At 48.7% G+C, this 22,099-nt stretch overlaps 1 protein-coding gene across 1 annotated transcript in view; it reads right to left on the bottom strand.

Annotated features, from left to right (window-relative positions):
* MNT (MAX network transcriptional repressor) overlaps positions 1-22,099 on the bottom strand; it is a 64,073-nt gene that overhangs the window by 36,372 nt on the left and 5,602 nt on the right. Inside the window, exons 2-4 of the mRNA XM_066636034.1 lie at positions 6,225-6,783; positions 3,303-3,344; positions 2,230-2,341 (exon numbers count right to left, since the gene is read on the bottom strand). Coding sequence (XP_066492131.1) covers positions 2,230-2,341; positions 3,303-3,344; positions 6,225-6,783 — 713 coding nt within the window. The remainder of the gene's footprint in view (positions 1-2,229; positions 2,342-3,302; positions 3,345-6,224; positions 6,784-22,099) is intronic.

Genomic DNA, 22,099 nt, shown 5'->3' on the forward strand with positions numbered 1-22,099 from the left:
TTGTAAGACTGACTTGTTCTCTGACTCACTTTTTTACTGCATCACCAGCTCGACCACATCATAGAGTCCTGAGCCACCACAGACAAGCAGAAGAACCACACGTAACCACAAGAAACAAGTCGTAGAGGGAGGATTCACCGTTAGTCTTTACCGGTTTTTTGGCAAGTTTGCATACGGCAAACCTGGCCACATGAATGCACAGATGGCAACGGTGGCCGGATTCAGTCGATTCTAAACCATGTTTTAGGTGCTCGTGAACAAGTCACACTGAACCTCAGATTTCCTTTCTCGTCCACCTATGCATGTCAGGGAAGAAAACTGGGAGCTTTCACTTTCATATAAGCCAGTTTCCAGGTACAATAAACCACAGTTTTCCAAGTTGGATGCAACTGTGGTTAGTTCAGGAATTAACCATGGTTCCAAATATCGATTTGTTAATGAACCATGGTTAGAATAAACCATAGGTGCCAATCTGGATGCAAGGCTTCCATCTTCTCATTTCACATGCAAAGCAAGAAGAGGGGTGAGAGGGAACATGTGAATTCAAAGCTTGCCATGACCGGTTTGTGATCACTGGAAACACAGTTCAGTCACCTAAACGTGGCCAGTATATCTCCCCTAAATTAATCCACGGCATGTAGAACTGCAATCTGGGCAGGCCACAAAAAACCATGTCTGGAAGCACAAGGCTGAATTCAGGTATCATGTCAAACCATAGTCCAGGAGACTTACAAACATGTGAATTGATAAACCATGGTTAGCAACTGGCTAGCAAACCAGAAGTTGGAAGCTATGGCATGAAGTAGGTTTGGAAACCATGACAGGTGCCATCTACATTTGGTGCCACATCTGAATTGACAAAGAAGAGTTACAGCTGTCTCTCCACCTCCAGAGGTTACACCGCCCAGGACAAGAGGGCTGAGTGGATGGGAAACTAAAATAAGCAGCACAGCTCTATGCCTGTGCTGTACATTTAGGCCGCAATCCGAACTAACTTTCCAGCGCTGACCTAGCCACAATGCAGCCCCAAGGTAAGGTAACAAACATGCCCTTACCTTGAAGAGGCCCCCTTGACTGCCTCCCCACTGCAGGATGTAGTGCACACCACATTGGCACAGCTATGTCAGTGCTGGAAGGTTGGTTAGGATTGTGCCCTTAGAAGCTCAAACCACAGTCCAGGTCCTAAATGGCGGATAGCACCTATGTCACCCTTTGGCACAGTGTTTGAACTAAGCCCCTGGGCTGACTTAGACACCATACAGACATAAAGAATCTGCCTAAATCATGGCATGGTACATTCACCGAAATCCATGCATTATTGCAGCCTAAACCAGTGATTTTCAACCAGCGTGCCATGGGAGAATGGTGTGCCATAAAGGGTATGCAGGTGTACCACAGGAGTTTGGGGGAGGATATTTTATTAGTAGGGCCATTGGGGATCTGAGCCCTCCCACCCCCAGCATGATGTACCTTGTCAATTGTCAAAAACTGATGGTGAGCTCTGATAATTTTCACACCTTATCAATGTGCCATGAGACGAAAAAGGTTGAAAATTGCTGGCCTAAACAATGCAAAGGCCCGACCCACATGGGAAGTCTCATCCCCATACACATGTGCTTGTAAGTAAAGTCCTGTGAAGTTCTGTGGGATGTGCTCCAAGGTAAACAGACCCAGGAGTGCCACCTTAGACAACACAACCACGACAGTGACAGGAAGCCAAAGGTTCTTCTCCAAAGATCGTAAAGTTCTACTAGACTTGTATAGCCACTGGATTCCCCACCATAGCACAGTCATCTGTCTCACCAGATGTGTTTCATACTGGGGTGCAATTCTAAGAGGGAAGCCCTCATTGCTTGGGAGGGATACTCCAGGGTTCAGCAGCTGCAAGATGATAGCAGAGTCTCCACATCTCAGACGCTCCCCCACATCACGATCACCAGCAACTCAAAATGCAAGGAAGAGGAGCACGAAGCTCGAAAGTTAGGACACAAACTGCTCCATCTCCCCTCCCCACCACGCACATACAGTTACTCATATTGTATTTTCCAACAAATTGTCAGCTGTTCATACACTGTGGGAGTCAGCCCTGCTGAGAAGCAAAGCATCAAGACAAATAAATATGAGAAGAAACACAACAGCAACATCCATACATGTATCTGATTTGGTCAACATGAGTCACAACTCGGGGGGGGGGGGAGAGGGGCCAAACATCAAGATATTGGGGTCTACCTGGATGTATCTCAAGGCACTCCTAAGGACGCTGAGGTTTGAGGTTTTCTTGTCGTCAACGTTGGGGATGTTGCGTTTCAGGGTCTCAAAGCACTCTTTCAGATGGGCACGCCTGCGGAAACAGAGCCGTACCGTCACACCTCAAGGCAGGCACACTTTACACCAGTGGTTCCCAAACTTACTGGGGTCACAACACCCCCACAGGCTCTTCTCCCCGCTCAGGCAGGCGCCGCCATAAGGACTGCGCGAAATCCAAGGTGGCGGCACCCAAATCTTGCAAGATCTTGAGCAAACCAAGACGACGGCACCTGAGCCATGAGATTTGGGTGCCACCATCTTGGGTCACATGAGATTTCATGTGATCCAAGATAGCAGCACCCAGGACAGCCAGTAGATGGGGCCGCCAGGGACATCCCACAGCACCCCAGGGTATGGCAACCCACATTTTGGGAACCTCTGCTTTATGCCAAAGGGGTTCTGATTGAGAACCAGGCAGAATGGCTTCCAACTGCAAGGGTCTCCAAGGAAGCTACCTGTATGGCAAGCGCTTATATGGCAGGCGCTGATGATCAAACGGGAATGCTCCAGATTGGGATACGGAATTGGCATCTACGCAGTGCACTGAACAACTACACAGCAAAGGAGGCTGCAGAGCAGGAATTGGCCAGCAACCGTTCCATCTTTCAAACTTGGCACCCTTCCCACATTAGATCTGCCTGCCAAGCAATGAATCCTCTGTGCATTGCAGGGGATTTGCAAGTGTGGTTTAGGCTTTCATTTGACCGGGATGCCAGCGGGCCTAGTTTTATCCCCACAAGCCACGATTGCCTATCTTGAAACATGCCCAACACTGCTCTGAAGCAGTGCATTGATGGTGGTGGTCAGTAACGGTGGACAAGCCTGCTCAATTCAGCTAATATGTCGAACCCTGGTTTAAGAAACTCAACCATGGTTAGGCGCAATGCTCTGCTTCCCTCCCCCCGAGAACCTTGTCCACATTACTGAGCTCCACAGGAACCCCGATATCTGCAAAATGGATCAAAATTTTGTAGTTGTTTTTAAAGGCCACATACCTGTTCTTCTCCAATTTGTTATGGACTTCCCTTGTGCCAACCCTACAAACCAAAACAGAAAAATTTCTAAAAATCACCATCTGCAACAGGTTTTGGAAAAATTATCTGCTTCAGCTCAAGAGGCTTCCAAAGGGAGAATGGAATTGAACTGAAGAGCAGCAACTCTGGGAAAAGCTCACCAGAGCAAATTTTAGAATAACAGAATCATTGATTTGGAAGGGATCAATAAGATCATGTAATCCAACCCCCCGCCTATAGTAGAAAATTCCCTTACAGCATCTCCACCAGGTGCCTGCCTAGCCTCTACTTGAAAATCTCCAGTGTGGGAGAGTCACCACCTCCCTCATGTCGCATGCCCATTAAAGGCATAGAGACCCTTTCAAAAAAAGGAAGATATAATTAAAAGTCCTATGCAAAATGCTACAGAAACTTTAGCATAAAGACACTGAAAAACCTGAAGAAATTGTGTGAAGTACAAACAATGCAAGCTTAAGCACGACTGCTCAGAAGCAAGTCCCATTGTGTTCCATGGGGCTTACTCACTACTAAGTATGTTCAGGACTGCAGCCCAGTTATGTTTTGTTAGACTTATTCATTTCAATTCTAACATCTGGAGCTGACTGAGAGCCGCACGCCAAAGTCCATGCTTTCGCAGGGACCAAAGACTTGCGTGGCGCACTCAACATCACATCCCCGTTGCCCTGGCAACAAAAGCATCTGTTTGCAGAGGAGACGCCGGCGGACACATGCAGCACCAGCGAGCTCTGCGTAGAATGGGAGGGGTCTGGGTTTTTGTATGTGACACATGGGAGCTGGAGGATCTGGCCCATTGATCACAGAATGCTTCACTTTTTCAAGGGGTCTTTGTGGCACGGAAAATTCCAGAGGTTCCCAAGCCCACTATCTGGGGAAGTACAGGAAATGGCACTGGATTCCTCTGACAACGTAGGCAGGATTCTCCTTCATGCAGAGACATACATAGGTGTTGAACAACAAAATATGACCTCTAAACTTTTGTGTCACTGAACAGAGCTGATTTATACTAAGCAGGATCACTGATCTAACTGATCCCATACGATGCCCTCTGGCTGGCCCACTGGGCAGAGGCCATCTCCCAGCCCTGATATTCCAGAACCTGTTGGCAGGAGATGACCTGGGACCTTCTGTATGTCAAGCATGTGCGCTACTACAGAGCTATGGCCCTCCACCACCCCCAGATAGGGAAGGGAAAGATCCCTGGTGGAAACCCTGGCTGAGAGTTGCTACTGGTTAGTGCATTCACAGCTTACATGGCAGAGCAGCTGCTTTACATGCAGAAGGTACCAGGTTCAACCCTGGCATCTCCTGTTGAAGAGACACCAGGCTGCAGAGCTGTCAGAGCAGCCAACTCTGGGCGAAAGAAACTAAGACGATGATTCTATACACAGGTAACTCTGTATAGGCGAGCGCCCCGTATCTGCTGATCCGGTATCCATGGTTTAAATTACCTAAAGATTCGTAGATCCACTCCTCCCCCTGCATGCCCATTAACATTCTTTGAAGGCTTACTGGGAAGTTTATCTGCTTTCAACAGATCACTATAAGCATTCCAGCTTACAGCATGACGAAAGCAGGCTGCCAGCAGCCTGAATATCTGATGAAACCAGACCTAAAGCTAAACAGGAGGCTGTTTTCCACTTCCTGTTCAGCATTTGGTCTAGTTTGGTCAGGCATTCAGGCTGCTGGCAGTCTGCCCTCGTCGTGCTGTAAGCTGGAATGCTTATACAGGTGGTGCCTTTGTATCCGCAGAGGATCTGCTCCCGAACCCCCCCACGGATACCAAAAATTGCAGATAATCAAATCTACGATTTTTGGCCCACGGGCTCTGAGTGGGAGCCTTGCTCCAGTCATGTCTGGAGCCCTTCTGAGCCTCACAGAGGCTGTGCGCCACAGTGCATAGCCTCTCCAAGGCCCAGAGCCCATTACGATGAAATCATGAAATCATGTCTTTTTAATCATAACAGAAGTCATGTTAAAAAGACTCCAGGCGGCATTCTGAGCCTACACGCAGCCTCTCCGAGGCTCAGAAAATCTCCCAGACATGGCTGGTATGAGGTTCTGGTCATGCCTAGAAGGTCTACGTTGGCGGGGGGGGGGCAATCTGGGGGTTTAGCATCCCAGGTAAGGCAAACTCGTAGATCAGCGATCTCATGGCACACTGACAAGGCACTAAAATTGTCAAGGCACACCATCAGGTTTTTGACAACTGACAAGGCACACCATGCTGCCAGTGGGGGCCTCACATCCCTACTGGCCCTACTAATAAATGACCTCCCCTCAAATTCCTGTGGCACACCTGTTGACCACTCGTGGCACACCAGCGTGCCATGGCACAGGGGTTGAAAATGGCTGCTGTAGATGCTGGATCCACAAATAAAGAGGCTCCGCTTGTAGTGACCTGTTTAAAGCAAGATACACTTCCTGGTAAGCCTTTAAAACATGTGCACATGGTGGGGGGGCTACAGTACAGTATTAATACAGGCATCCCCCCATATATACGGTTTCCATATCTGCGGGGAAGGGGGGGTCATGGAGCGGATCCCCCACAGATAAGGGGGCGTGCCTGTATATTATTTTGAATATTTGCATCCCACTTTCCAACACAAAAGGGTCACAAAGCAGCTTACATGGAGAAAGAAATTTTAAAACAGCTCCCTGTTCCGAAATGACTCACACTCTAAAAAAAAAAAAGACACCAAAAAAGACAGCCAATGGAGAAGACTGCACTGGGGTGAAGGGGGCAATTGCTCTCCCCCTGCTAAGGTGCCACTCCACCCAGTTAGCAGAGCTTGCTGGACCTGGCTGTAGGCTCAGCCCTGAGAGACAGAGATGGGCTGAGCCACCGGTTTTTGGGACGCAGCTGCTCCTGAAGGCGGCACTCACCCGCCCGGCCTCTTCTTCTGCTCGTTCGGTTTGGAGTCTTCTGACGGTGCCAGCTTGACGTTGAGTGGTTGAGGGGTCACGTGATGTGGCTGCAACGGCTGGGGCTGGATGGGCTGCTGGACCATGTGATGCTGGGAGATCGCCAAGACGGGAGAGGCGTAGTGTGGCAACTGCTTGGGGCTGCCAGAAGGGGGCGTGGGGACCTTGACATCAGGAAGGAGTGGACCAGGCGGCCGGTGGATCACAGGTGCCACCAACGGTGCCTCCTTGCCAAGGCCTGGAGTGTTCACAAGGGGTGGGTGGCGCTGGATGAGGGGTGGCGACAGCGCCGTCTGCTGGGGAGGGCTGGTGACGACAGGGATGGGGATCACGGAGATGGGCGCTGCCAGCGGTGGGGGAGGAGGTGGGGGAGGAGCCGGGGTGGGGGGAGACAAGGGCACGGTAGGGATCTCATTCCGGGGCTCCTCGGGATGAATGACGTGGTTAACCCTTTGCACGCTGGCCTTCTTCTGCTCCTGTTCACGCTCCAGGCGGAGCTTTTCATGTTTCTCATTTTCCTCTGGAGAGGGAAAGAAAGAAAGAATCATGGCTGTTATTGGTTGATATTCCATTCTTGGTTTCATACAATACACAACAGGCCCACATGGGACACCATCAACAGATGCAGAGAGCTCTACACAACAGCAAAAAGAAGGTCTCCTGCCCCAAGGCACATACAATACAAGGCTGTACTCCTAGGAACTTGCTGCACCTGGGAGTAAGCTCTCCTGAATTCAGTGTGGCTGGTTTCAGAGTAAACACTGGCAGGAATGTGCTGCAAGTTGCAAATTGTGCAAGTCATGATCTGTTAATCCCGTCATAGCCTGATGTTGCAGAAGGCCCGATTGAGGATGTTACAAGGAAATAATAGTTATAAGGAAGTTTCAACAAATTAAGCAAGAGAAACCAGTTTTAAATGCGTCTTCCTTGCCTGTGACTTATGTCCACATTAACACATCTTCCTGGAGATTTTGCTCCAGTGTCCAGATGTTTACTGGTCAGTTTCAGGATTCTAGTCCTCATATTTTTCCTCTCTATACCTCTTTCTGATGTATCTTATCTGCCACCAAACCAGTTGGCCCTTATCTTTCGGCATTCTGTATTGCTGGTCGATGCAACCCACGCCCTGCTTCTTCCACACTTTTGCGCCAAGTTCTTTCCCTCCCCTCTGCCACTCATTTAACACAGTCTTGTCAAATCCATCCTAACCATCACGTTCCTTCCCCGGCTATCTCTTGATCTCCTTCCCATTTTTCAATTATAAGCCTGCTGGGCAGAGACTGTTTCACTTTTGTCTTGCCATCAAGCACAGTTCCATCAATAAATTATGGCACTCTGTATGTGCTCAGACATGTCATTTTTTACAATTGCTTTAGACCAGGGGTGCCCAAACCCCGGCCCTGGGGCCACTTCCGGCCCTTGAGGCCTCTCAATGTGGCCCTCAGGGAGCCCCCAGTTTCCAATGAGCCTCTGGCCCTCTGGAGATTTGTTGGAGCCCACACTGGCCCAACACAACTGCTCTCAGCATGAGGGCGACTATTTGACCTCTCGAATGAGCTGTGGGATGAGAGCTCCCTCCACTGCTTGCTGTTTCATGTCTGTGATGCAGCAGCGGCAGCAAAGGAAAGGCCAGCCTTGCTTTGTGCAAGGCCTTTTATAGGCCTTGAGCTATTGCAAGACCTTCATTCATTTATATAAGTTAATCTTTAATATATTCATTTATGTGAACTTATGTAAATTTATTCAAATTTTAAACGTTAATTAATTCATTTTTCCCCTGACACAGTGTCAGGGAGATGATGTGGCCCTCCTGCCAAAAACTTTGGACACCCCTGCTTTAGACCCAATGCACCAAGCCTGATGCACCCAGGCAAGCTTCACCCTACAGTGAAACTATACTGAGAAGGGGGGAAAAGTACCCACACCCACAAAACCAGTTTCTCTGGCTGTCATGGAATCCAGTTCAGTCTTTCAGCTGTTACACAGTGACCTCTGGCCTCCTGTGCATTTTGACAACACACTGATCACAACAGTTAAATGAGACTTGGGTGTCTTGGCATGTCAAACAAATAAAAATTTATTTATTAGTCTTATACTCTGCCTTCAAATTCATTAGGCACCACAAGGCAAACTGCAATATAATATAGAGTTAGAAAAGTAAAGGGCAATAGATTAATACTGCATCATCATTGTACTTGGCAGAGTGCAGAGACAGGTCCCTGCCCTGATGCGCTTACAGTTCACAAGAGAAACAGAGGAAAGGAAAGGGGTGGAGCTGGGAATAAGTAGGGAAGGTGTATGCTGTTAAGGAAGATCTGGGCATTGCACACCTTTCACTTAGGAAAGGTGAAATGCGTCTGGGGCTTTTTAAGTTTTGGGAGAAACAAGGTGAGTAAAACAAGTGGGCTTAAAGTTTATAAAGCTATGCAAAACATAGAGAAATTTTGTGTCGTCCCCCCCCCCCCATAGAATAGCACAGGATGATTCAGTGAAAATGACGGGCAGAGGATTCAGAAAAGAAAAAGAGAAGTACAGTAGACTTCTTCATACAGCCCATACTTGGAATTATGGGACTCACTGCCACAAGATGTGGCAACTGCCATAAGCTGAGCTGGCTTTAAAGGGGTATTAGACAAATAGGCCTTAGGGATGGACCTCAACAAGTGGGAAACCCTGGCCTCTGAGCGGCCCGCTTGGAGGCAGGCTGTGCAGCATGGCCTTTCCCAGTTTGAAGAGACACTTGGCCAACAGTCTGAGGCTAAGAGGCAAAGAAGGAAGGCCCATAGCCAGGGAGACAGACCAGGGACAAACTGCACTTGCTCCCAGTGTGGAAGGGATTGTCACTCCCGGATTGGCCTTTTCAGCCACCCTAGACGCTGTGCCAGAACCACTTTTCAGAGCGCGATACCAGAGTCTTTCGAGACTGAAGGTTGCCAATACAATAGACAAATACCCCTTTAAGGTATTTGTCTTAAGATATAAGGGAGGAATAGGGGAGGAGGTCTCTCAGTAGCCACTGGCCATGGTAGTGAAGAGTGGAGCCTCCAAGTTCAGAAGCACTATACCTCTGAATAGCAGGTGCTGGGGACCAAAGGCAAGAAGGGTAAATCGCCTTCACCTCCTGTTCAGGGGCTTTCCATATACAGCCACTTGGCCTCTGTCAAGAACAGGATCCTGGACTAGACTGCCCTGGTCCAGCAGGGCTCTTCCTCTGTCTTACAAGTAGAAGTGTTTGAAAACAGTGTTACTCAGAAGTCAGCCCACTGTGTGTAGTAAGGCAGTAATCCTAACTTACTCATCGGAAACAAACACCTCTACTAACAAGACTGGATTATTAAAAGTGAACAGCTACATCATAAAATAATAAAAAAACACACACGCACATCTAGGACAACAGATTATCTACTATCCTCTGAATCAGCAGAGTATGAACTCGAACTCCACTCATGAAGGAGTCCCCGCTGGAACCAGGGAATGGAGGGAGAGATACAAAGAAGGGTCTTATAAGGTGAACTAACAGAGCAGGTAGGCTCAGGTGCAGAAATCAGTCCCTGGGGCCTTCCACCCCCAAAGTGTTCTTCCAATACATCCCACAGCCTTGGGTTTCATTGTACAAGTTTGGGGTACAAGTTTCTTTTGAGCCAGAGACAGGCAGTAGGGAGTAGTAGGATCTACTACTAGACCATAGAGTGATTTGCAATAGATCAGCAAGGATTTCCAACTCCCAGTAAATAGCAAATAAATAAAAATAGCAAGTAAAACTCCCAAGTAACAGAAACAGGAGTGGATGCGCTGTGCTTGGGGGCTTATATTCATCACTGCCCTTAGAGCAGAAGTCCTCACGTCCTCAGAGCAGGACTGATGGTAGAGGACTGATTATGCCTGGACCTTTGGGGGGGTCTCTATGCCTGGACCCATGGGGTTACCTAACAAACTGATCCCCGCCTGGCACCTGGGAGGATCCCATCTGCACCAACCCAAGAGCATGTGCTATCCACCAGGTGAACTGGTCTCTACACCATCCCCCACCAGCCTCTTCCAGGAATCGGTCAAAGAACCTCAACCCAAGGTAGAAGACCTGGCCTGCCTTGAGTGAGGCAACTCCCAGGCAGACCCAGAGACTGTGTTCTTGGTAGGTTGCCAGAACCCAAAGGTTTATGGACCCCGTTTGGAAGTCCCCTTCCTCCATTTCTGCTCATCCCAAAAGAAGCGGCAGGCCCTCAACGGTTGGCTATTCCTGGTTCCTGCCTCAATGCCCCAAGATCTCCCCCTCCCCTAGCATGTTGGCCATTGAGCTGCCCTCTTGCAAAGAGGAGAAAGGCATCATGATGGCAACAGGGTTCTAGTAAAAAATGGAAAAAAAAACCAAAGAGTAGATCCTGCAAGCTGTAACCCAGAGAGGCATAGTAACCCTGCACAGAATACAAGCAAATACAGTATCTTAATTCTTGAAGGACAATCTTCTTGTGCACGCAGATGGGTGACAGTTGCACCCCCCAAGAAGCAACGTCACGGCTGCAGCAGCACAAACCCCCCATCCATCAATTTACAAGAGGTTATCACCCTCTGGGCAGTTCTCCTGAAATGCCATCAGATACAAGCTTGGCTCTTTTGCAACCAGCACTGAACATCACAACTCGCAGGAGAGGCTTTTTCTATTATCAGACCACAGTCCATCCTTGAACAATTCAAGAGGGAGGAGGCCGAATAGAGGATGGCTGGTTCTAGGGCTGGCAACCTGGTCGGAAGTTAAGACAGAAGCTACTGCTGCCAGCATAGTATATACTCTGAAGGTGATCACAGGAAGGTGCCCTCAACCAAGTCAGCCTGCTGGTTCATCTAGGCCAGGATGCCCCTCTCTGACCGGCAGTGACACTCCAGGGCTTCACACAGGTTTCTGCCCCAGCCCTGCCTCGAGATGACAGAGATTGAACTGGGGAACTTCTGCATGCAAAGCGGGAGTGTTGCTCCTCAGCTACAACCCTGTTTAAAAATATGAGATGTAAGAATAGGATGTCACCAGGATGGAGTAGTGGTTCTGGCCAGTGGCATCACTAGGGGGATGCAGGGGTGCAGACTGCACTGGGTGACACACCTCTACTGACACACCTCTACTGCCAAAATTGTGAAAACTTGGTATTTTTGAATAATGCCATACATCATTCAGTGCATACGTTCATGCAGAGTGCAGTAGAACAATCCACACCAGAAAGCCTGTATTCTATCAAAAGTTATGTCCGATTAATCAGAAAATGAAAACACAACTGCCTTATAAACAAGAAGTCCATTTTCTTAACTCAGAACTGAGCTATGAGACTGATCGTGAATGAGGAATGAATGACACCGCAGGGAACCAATAAGGCGTTAGTATAAGTCAGCTCTCATTTCCATGCATCAGAGCTGACACTACGACACTTATTCAGTTGCGTGAATGTCATCAAGTCGGCCACCGGTTTTTTGTTCGATATTGCTTTTTGGGGGGTGCCACTGCATTTAGGCTGTGCATATGAGATTGTCATATTTATTCATTTATGGTTTGGTATGAGAAGAGGTCCATCATGGGCGCGATGCAATGATGTAAACCCATGGCAGGGGTCTCTAAACTTTTCAACCAAAGGGCCGCATCAAATATCTGGCACAATGTCAAGAGCCAGAAAAAAAATTAAATAAAAAATTTAAATCAATACATTAGAGGTGGAACTTAGATGAATGAATGGGCTCAAATGGCCAGGACTTCTCCAAGCACCAGCACAGCCCAAGAAATAAAGCACAAACTTAAATGGACCCCCATTCCCCCACCGCACAACTCTGGTTGTGTTTGTTCAACTGGGCAAGAGGCTCTCAGGGGGCCAGAGGCTTGGTGGCAGGCCAGATAGAGGCTGGCTGTGGGCCGCATCTGCCCCCCAGGCTGGGTTTTGGAGACCCCTGCCCTAGGGTGATGCAAACCCTAGTGATGCCTCTGGTTCTGGTTCTGGTGTTGGACTTGTACCTGGAAGATTCAGGTTCAAATCCCCTTTCAGCCATAAAGCTTCCTGGGTAACCTTGGCCCAGTCACTGTCTCTCGGCCTAACCTACCTGGCAGGGGTTGTGGTGAGGATGAAAGGAAATCATGCCCACCATCCTGAGCTCCTTAGAGGAAAGGTGACATAAAAAGTGTGAGAAAAAAATAAAAGAATGGGAGGCTGTCATAACAAACCATTGGTCCATTCAGCTTGGCAAAATCTACACTGACCAACAGAAGCTTCCCAGGGTCAGATATAAGCAGTGCTAGACAGTTGGATAGGGACGGATTCTAGAGGTATAGTACGCAGAAGGTCTTCTTGTGCTTAATCCCTAACACTCTCTCCAGGTGGGGCACCAATAGATTCCTTTATGAAATACTAGAGAGCTGCCAGCCAGTGGTCAGCAATGTTGAGTGAGATGCAACAGGATTGACTCAGCAGGACGCTTCATGTGTTCCAGTCAAAGCTAGCATAATTCGTGGCCACTGATGTGTCACACTGATAGAAATTCAGGTTGCAAGGCCTTGCCCTGCTGGATCAGACCAAAGGTTCATCTAGTTCAGGACCAGGTCTCCACGGTGGCCAACTAGAGAGTGCTGGAAAGTCACACAAGCAGTTGTTTTGGAAGAAGCCGTTCTCTCCACCTGTGTATCAGCTATTCAACAACAGACTGCCTCTGATCATGGATCAGGTCCTAGTAGCCCCCCCCCCCCAGCCACATCCAGGCATCATTCAGCAGTAAAACAAACAGCCAAGCAGAGCTCTCACGCAGCAGAGCCAAGCAAATTGCTTGACCGCAAAAGGCAGGTGAAGAAACTCCTTTCCGTTCCGAGGGGCCAGTCTGTGAGCACGTGGCTATTTGCTGCACACTTTGGAAGACAACACAACGACAGGTCGACTGGCCGTCAGCCAGCCAGCCACTCCAGCACAGTCTCTCCTTCGCAGGCAACCCACCACGTCACCAAGACTGCTGATTCTGGCCAAGTTCCAGTGATGCAACCCAGCCTCAGAATCTGTGGAATGGAAGCCTCAGTCAGGGGCTATAAAAGATGCAATGGGAAGATGCTCACCCCTGGCATGATGCAACCTGAATTTGCAAGAACGAAAAGCAGCCGAAAACAGGCTAAGCGTACAATCCTAAGCAGGTCTACTCAGTCCTATTGCATTCAATGAGACTTACTCCCAGGAAAGTGAGGTTAGGATTGCAGCGTAAATCTGTGACAAGAGGGGCAGCATTCTAAAAACTGCAGGATGCAAATTCAGCTGCACTGCACACAGTTGCCTTAAGATTTTTGCATTGCTTATCCTACATTTACGGGGTTTTGCGTGGGTGGGACAGGGGCTGGCAATGTGGACTTCAGCACAGCATCCAGCCAGGATGGCGTAATGGTTCGGGAGTCTGACTTAGTCCAGGAAGATCCAAGTTCAAATCCCTGCACAGCCACAAAGCTTCCTGGGTGACCTTGGGCCAATCACTATCTCACCTCACTCACAGGGTTGCTGTGAGGACAAAAAGGAAGAGAAGAACAACGTACACCACCCTGAGTTCCTTGGTGGTATAAAAATGCAGAAAAATATAAAGCTGCCTTCTAATAGTCAGGCCCCTGGTTCATTTTGGCTAATGTGGTCTACTCCAACTGACAGCATCTCCTCTGTGTCTCGGGCAGAGTAAGGGCTTTGCTGTCACCTGCTGTCCTGCAACCTCTTCATGCAAAGCATACACTCTACTCAGTTATGGCCCCCTCCTCCCCAGATCACTGCAAAACCTGCTCAGACCTCTTCTCTGCCTTCTGAGATTTTACCCAGGATTCGCCACAAACTTTCAAACCTGCCTTTACAGTCTGGAGAGCCAGAAACTTGTTTGTTTCTTTTTTTAAAGATCACAGCCATGCTCCTTGAGATCAACGGATCCCTGTATCTGTTCCCATATCGGAAGTTTGCAGGATCCCCACCTCTCGGCCAATGCTGGGCCTTGCAAATGGCATCAACACAAGCAAAATTTAAAAAAAGAAAAAAGAAGTTGCAGAATGGGGAAGGGAAGAATTGTAGCTCAAAAGGTAGAGGACTTGCATGCAGAAGGTCCCATGTTCAAACCCTAGCAGGATCTCCAAGTAGGAGTGGAAAAGATCCCTTCCTGAAACCCTGGAGAGCTCCTGCCAGTCAGGGTATGCAATACTGAGCTAGATACACTAAGGGCACAATCTTAACCCCTTATTTCCAGCACTGACATAAGGGCAATGCAGCTCCAAGGTAAGGGAACAAACGTTCCCTTACTTTGAGGAGGCCTCCGTGAGTGACACCCAACTGCAGGATGCAGCACAAGTCCCATTGGCACTGCTGTGCCAGTGCTGGAAAGCACTGACATAAGGGGCAAGGATTGCGCCCTAAGGGTCTGACTTAGGCAGTTGTACATGCTCTTCCCAACTGCCATCCAGAGACAGGCCTCCCTTGAATATAGAGGTTTCTATGTAACCATAACAACACCCAGAGAGAGACCTTTCCATCTCCATGGATTTCTAATCCCCTTCTCAAGCCATCAGACAGCCCAATCCTAGGCATGTCCAATCAGAAGTCCCACTATAAGTCCCACTATAGTAAACGGGGCTTATGGCAAGTGTGGATAGGACTGTGGCTTTAGGGCCCAATCCTACCCAATTTTCCAGCACCGGTCCAGCCGCAATGTAGCCCCAAAGTAAGGGAACAAATGTTCCCATACCTTAAGGAGGCATCTGTGAGTACTGCCCACCACAAGATGCAGTGCATGCCCCATTGGCACAGTTGCACCGGCAATGGAAAACTGGATAGGACTGGGCCCTTAGTAGCCTCCACTGCTTCTTGTGGCAATGAGTTCCGCACATTAATTGCACGTCACATGAATGAGCACGGCTGAGTACTTCATGCTTTCAAAGGCTCTCGCAGCACCCTCCACTCTCTTCCAAGCCAGCAGGAGTGACTCACAGATGGAAGAGAAAAGGCTCCACACCTGCCCAGTTGGGTGGAGATCATTAGCACTGTTCAGGCAGGCGATACTTGCCCCAGATTGGAACCTACAACGGGGAGTCACCTGCCACCCCAAAATATTCTTCCTGCTTCCTGTTATACAAACAAACCCAAACACTAGGGCAACTTGGGTGCCTTCAGTAACTGGCCTGTGCACTTCCTGGTTCTTGAGCTGCATGACAGCTCAAGGTGACTAGCTTGGCAGGTTCCTGCATGAGAAGGCAGCCCCCTCCTTCCCAAGCTCCTAGTCCATGCGTCTCACATGGAAATTCCTCTCCAGTTTCAGAATACAGACACCTAGTGAGACTCACAAAAAAAGGAAGGGCAAGAAAAGACAGAATGAATCATTTTTCCAACCCAAAGAGCTTGGGAACTCCCATTGCTCCGTACGATCAGATCTTCTTCATCCCTTATTATCACCAACGATCATCTCCAAAACAGCCCACAAACTCAGACCCACAGAAATGCGCGTCAGTACACATTGTAGACTTCAATGGGAAGGATAGTCAACAGGGCTGAGAGGTCCCTGTGCTGGGTACAGAGGCCATAGATTTACTGGGTGACCTTGGGGTTCGGTCTTTCAACTCCTCCATCCATTAAATGGAACCACAGCAATTTAAATACGAGCAATTTAAATACGAGCAAAGTCCTGCTCGTACATCTGAGCAGGACTTTGAATTCAGTTCCAACACTGGACCTCACTGGTTCTCTGCTTTTCCACTGATTCAGCCGTTCAAAGCAAAGCCCTTTCAGTTGGTTCATCTCAGTGTTGGCAGTGGAATTTGGAAAGGTTTGAATGTTCACTATGTTCTTATGGAGCATCCTTTGACTTGGAAAGGCATTGCTGGGAAACCCAGCACACCACCAGGCCCTAACAAATGCTACAGCCCTCCTTCCAAAAGTCCCCTCTTCTCTCCAGTTTGTAATGGGTTGAATCGGGGTCACTATGGGGCCAAGAAGCAGCTGGAAAGTGGGGAGCAGGAGTGGCAATTCAACCTCCCGGACTACTCCCTGTATTGTCTCCAACAATTGGCAGTGCTGGCAGCTCAAAAATGCAAGTCAATAAAAGCCCTTTAAAGACCTGTTGGGGAGGAACTTTGGAGAATAAATACACCCAATGTACTATTGCAACACTGACCTCCAGCAATCAAGGCAGAAGAGGTGGATGGCCCTAAGGTGCTTCTGTTTTTCCATAAGCAGGCTGACTGACTGCCCTGTCCTCTGTGCCTAAGCTGGTTACACTACTGCTTCACAACCAGGTAGGTTGGGCTCAGAAGCCAAGATAAACTCAACAGTGTCATGACCTCAATGACACCAGCCAGTTAACATAACAAGAACATCAGAAGAGCCCAGCTGGATCAGGCCAAAGGCCCATCTAGTCTAGCTTCCTATATCTCACAGTGGCCTACCAGATGCCTCGGGGAGCTTATAGGACAAGAGACCTCTATCCTGTTGTGGCTCTCTTTTATCTGGCATTCAGAGATATGCAACCTCTGGGTTTTAGCGGTAGCCTATATCCATCCTGGTTTCTAACCTGCAATGGAATTTTCCTCCATAAACTTGTCCAATCCCCTTTTAAAGTCATCTAGGCTAGATGCCATCACCACATCCTGTGGCAAGGAGTTCCACAGATTAAAATAACTTTTTTTTAACTCTCCCACCACTCAGTGTTAGTGGACATCTCCATACCATAATGGATCAGAATCAAGACATGGCTATCCACCATAGCCTCTGAACACAGAGTCCGCACCCTGACTAATACCTGGGCAGTCCCTTGGAAGATCAATGCAACTGGGCTTAATCAAGTGGCCCAAAAACCATAGGTTGCTGTCACTGCCACCCCTCCCTGAACAATGACAGGTATCACCCAGTGAGCTTTGGCAGCCTCACTCCAAATTGCCTGAATCCATCCAATGTTAAAGCCCGGTAAGAAATTCAGGACAGACAAAATATCGAGACATCTTCACTTAAATGACAGCTTGGGAGAGGTTATCCAGGGGGTTGGATTTGTCCCAGGACATGGACAACCCCTTACTGCACACCTCTCTGCCTGCCCCAGCTAGAGGAACTGTGAGCATGTCTGAAACTGTTTCTGGAGGTGGTACAAGGCTAAAGGATGGCAAACAAGTCAAAAAACCCAGAGAAGATGGTGGTTCTCGTGGTTGGTGAATCTACTCATTCTTGATAGGCTAGCACTCCCCCTGAAGGATCGGATTTTGCCATTAGGCGTACTGCTAGGCCCACCCTTGTGCTGGATGTCCCAATGCCAGCTGTGCTTATGTCTCAAGCAGACGTAGCCAAGGTTACCCCTTGGTTAGACTACTGCAACTTGCTCTATGTGGGGCTGCCCCTGAAGACTGCTTAGAAGCTTCAACTGGTTCAAAATGCCGCTATGAGGGTTTTCAGGGAAGCAAGGTTTTGGAATCATCATAGTTGTCTGTTATTCTAGCTGCTTGGACTGCCAGGTTGTTTCTGGGCACAACTCAAAGTGCTGGCCACTGCTTTGAAAGCTTTAAATGGCCTATACTGAGGTCAATGCATCTGAAGGACCACTTTCTCCCCCAGGAATCTTCCCAGCCAGCAAGGCCTTTTAGGGAGGGTTTCTTGCAGGTTCTGCTGCTGTCGGAGGCTTGGCAAGCATCAGCCTCTGAAAGGGTCTTCTCCGTGGTGGGCCCAAGCTGTGAAAAACTCTGCCCCTGGAGAAGTGGCTGGTCTTTGTTCTTTGCTGTCAGCTAAAGGCCAATGGTTTCTTCATCAAGTTGTGATAGGTTTCTTATAAGTTTGACCTCTTGAAGGTCAAGGGGTTTCTTTTGTGTTTAATTGAGAGACAAGACCCACCAGGGGAACTGGAAATGGGTCGTTCCCCCTTAGTTTTTACTTAGTCCTTGCTGATAAATGACAGGATATACTTCTTTTAAAAAATGAATGAAACGCTGTGTACTTATGGAACTCGCTGCCACAGGATGTGGCTCTTGTCAGAGCCATTACAAGCAGTAAGCTAAATGGACCAAGGCACTAGAACAGTCTCATAAGAAAATTATATGGATGTACATATATACATACATGAACACGCTACAGCTCAGTGTTCCCGCACATGCTTTGCATGCAAAAAGGTCCAATCTCTGGTAACAGCATCTCCAGATAGGACTGTCTGAAAACATGGAGAATTGCTGCTAGTCAGAATAAACTGTACTAAATTGGGCTAAATCGGGGCCTGGTTAACATTATAAAAAGGACCCTACAGGAAGAGACGAAAGGAGGTCACACATCCCCAGGTCACCAGCTGCCTTTGTCGGGAAGGCTCAGATCAGGCTCCAAAAACTGGTAGAAGACAACACTTTAAAGCACCTTCAGCTTCTCCCTTGGCTTCTTTGATTTCCCTCTCAACCAGTTTTCTTGCCTGAATCATCCAGAAAAAATTATGTTTCTAGCTACCTCCCATCACAATGACACACAAACCCACACATGCAAGCACCTGACCTTCCCATGCAGTTGCCTAAGGTGTACCCTCACTCATCTCATCCTGCATTCAGCACCCCGACACCCTTGGCATGCCAAGCTGGAGTGGAAAGAGGATCCCAGGGAACTCTGAAGCCAGAACTTCTGAGATGCCTCTCTGGTTTTGGAAATGATTAGCTGATAGCTCAGATAGGCCCCATTTCTCTGCTAACATACAGTTAAACATTGCCTTCTCTAATAGCATCCCTAGAAGATTTAATTACAGTTGCACAGAGCAGGTGGCTAACTGTGCAACAGTTAAAAAACGGCGCATACCCCCCCCCGACTTGAGAAACAATAGCCCAGGTCTCTGAGTTTCACAAATTAAACATCGGGCAGTTACAAGGGCATCCAAGGCAAGAGTAAGAGCATATTAACGAAAAAAAGCACAGCATCATCCATTTGCGTGGTGCTTAAGAGAGAACCAAACAAGGAGATGGGTCTCTGCCCTGAGGTGCTTACAATCTAGAATTTGACATTAAGTTGGGGGCAGGAGGGAGGCATTTGGTGGGCTGCTGTGAGATACAGGAAGCTGGACTAGATGGGCCTTTGGTCTGATCCAGTGGGGCTGTTCTTATGTTCTTAACTACAATTCCCAGGAAGCCTTGCAGGTCTTCTTGTTATCTGGTGTGCTCCCTGGGGCATTTGGTGGGCCACTGTGAGATACAGGAAGCTGGACTAGATGGGCCTGTGGCCTGAGCCAGTGGGGCTGTTCTTATGTTCTTAACTACAATTCCCAGGAAGCCTTGCAGGTCTCTTGTTATCAGGTGTGCTCCCTGGGGCATTTGGTGGGCCGCTGTGAGATACAGGAAGCTGGACTAGATGGGCCTTTGGTCTGATCCAGCAGGGCTCGATCTTATGCATAACAGAGAAAAAGAGGGGGGAAAAGGGTGGTCTCACATCCAGATTTTGGTCACATATACCCTCAGCTTGACTAATCTTCAATACGAGTCATAGTAAGAATAGACTCGTACAGTGCTTTTGAAAGACACAAAGCGCTATACTAGCCGATGGAGTAGAACAGGGCTGGACAAACATTCTGGTCAGAGAGTTACATCATCTCTCTGACACTCTGTTGGGTGCTGGGGAAAAAAAAATCAAGTTACATTTCAAACTTGAATAAATTTACATAAATGAATACATTAGGGACAGAACTTATAAGAAATGAATATACCACATACCTCTGGCACAGTGGAAAATATACAGACCAAGCCAGAAACACATGGAGACATAAGTTGTTCAGATGAAATGGGGGAGGGGGTAAAATAATATCAGAAAATACGTGGGGACTATAAGAGCCTTTCTCAAACTTGGCCCGCAGTTCACATCTAGCAGCCATGACCGGCAGTCACGGGTCAGTATGGGCTCCAACAGTCGGGACAAAGGCTCATTGGAGTTTGGGGGCTCCCTGCGGGCCAGATTGAGGGTCCCCGAAGATTGCAGATGGTTCACAGGCCGGAGTTTGCTCATCTCTTAGGTTCCACTCCCTAAGAAGGTGGCTGCACATCCCCCCTGTTGGCAACCTTCAGTCTCGAAAGACTATGGTATCGCGCTCTGAATGGTGGTTCTGGAACAGCGTCTAGTGTGGCTGAAAAGGCCGATTCAGGAGTGACAATCCCTTCCACACTGGGAGCAAGTGCAGCCTGTCCCTGGTCTGTCTCCCTGGCTATGGGCCTTCCTTCTTTGCCTCTTTGCCTCTTTGCCTCAGTCTGTTGGCCAAGTGTCTCTTCAAACTGGGAAAGGCCATGCTGCACAGCCTGCCTCCAAGCGGGCCGCTCAGAGGCCAGGGTTTCCCACCTGTTGAGGTCCACTCCTAAGGCCTTAAGCACCTGGTGGGTCTCTAGAAGTTGATCTGTTTGCATTTATCTTTACCTTTCCAATTGCCCCAAGCTCCTGTCTCTCTTTGTTTGATTTTGCACTCATCCAGCTCTTCTGGTTTGAGTCATCCATGAAAAAAAATACGCTTCTGGTTGCCTCCCACCACAGTGATACATGCTGAAGTGTAGTGGCTAAGAGACTGCGGGGGAAATCAGGACTTCCCTACTTCCAATCTCGCCTGTGCCTTAGGCAAGCAGTTCCCTCTCAGCCTCTGCACCAAGTTGGGGTTAAATCGCACAACAACCCTGAAAGGTGAGCAAATCAAGATGGCACAGTCAAAAAGCACTACACAGGTGTTACATGCTATCCTCCTGAATGACCCCTCATCTCAACTGACTCCGGAACAATCAGGCAAGTATTATTAACTCCACCCTTCAGCTAAGACAAGCCAAGGCTGAGAGAGAGCGTAGGACGTTCATGGCAGAGGTGAGATATGAACTGGGGGAAGTCCTCATCTACAGCTCAGTCTCTTAGCCATTGTACTAAACCAGCTCTCACACTGTAACAAGGGGCACAATCCCAACAAGAGAATGGGCTGGTGCAAGTCCCTTGCGCCAGCCCAGCAGTGTCACGAATAAAGCACTTTCGCACTCCCAGGGGAGAAGGGAGGCCGGCCCCAGCTGTTGGGCCGGCAGACAGGTAAGCCTGCACTGGCCGAGACAGGATGGCATGGGGGTTGGGGGGACAGACACAGGGAGGGGGGGCAACGGGATTGGAACCAGGATCCAGCACTTGTACTGGATACTAACTCCGGTCTCTGGTAGCCCGGAGCAGCTCCAGATTGCTTGGATCTGCGCCATCTCTTGAGGAGGCGCAGATCCAAGTAGCCCCACAGGGGCTGCTGCAGCGTGATACAGGGTAAGGGGAAGCGATTCCTCTTGCCCCGGTCTGAGCGGCTTTTTGCCCCAACCCTGCTCTGGATGCGGGGCAGGCCATGTGGCCTGCCTGATCCAGGGCAGGTTAGGATTGGGCTGCAAAATACCTATACATTCTCTTCATTTACCCCACCTTTGTTCCCCTCCCCAATGATCTCTCCTAGGTCAGTACCTTGATTGCAAGCTCCTTGGGGCAGAAACCCATCCACATGTGTACATCAATGGCACTATATTAAGAAAACACCCAACACCTTCAAGCCATTCTCCATCCATTCAGACCATCTCTAAACGGTTCCTTCATTGGTTAGGCTGCTGGCCACTGCAGAGGGCAATCTACAGGTGCGCCTCTTGGTTACAAAATCTGTTGCCTGCCAAGGTTCCCCCAAACTGGACACCTTGGCCCTTTTAAAACAAGATTTAAAGAAACCTGTCAGCTGAGACAGAAATCTGCTGCGTGATGTGACTACTTTAATTAACTATATGGACTGTTATTTAATCTCACTGCTTCAATGTTCCTCTTGACAGCTGCGTTGTTCGATTAGGTTGCATTTTTGATTCACTCGCTTTTCTCCGCCTGGAGAAT

The sequence above is a fragment of the Tiliqua scincoides genome, chromosome 8 (genome assembly GCF_035046505.1).
Source record: "Tiliqua scincoides isolate rTilSci1 chromosome 8, rTilSci1.hap2, whole genome shotgun sequence".
NCBI classification, from domain to species: domain Eukaryota; kingdom Metazoa; phylum Chordata; class Lepidosauria; order Squamata; family Scincidae; genus Tiliqua; species Tiliqua scincoides.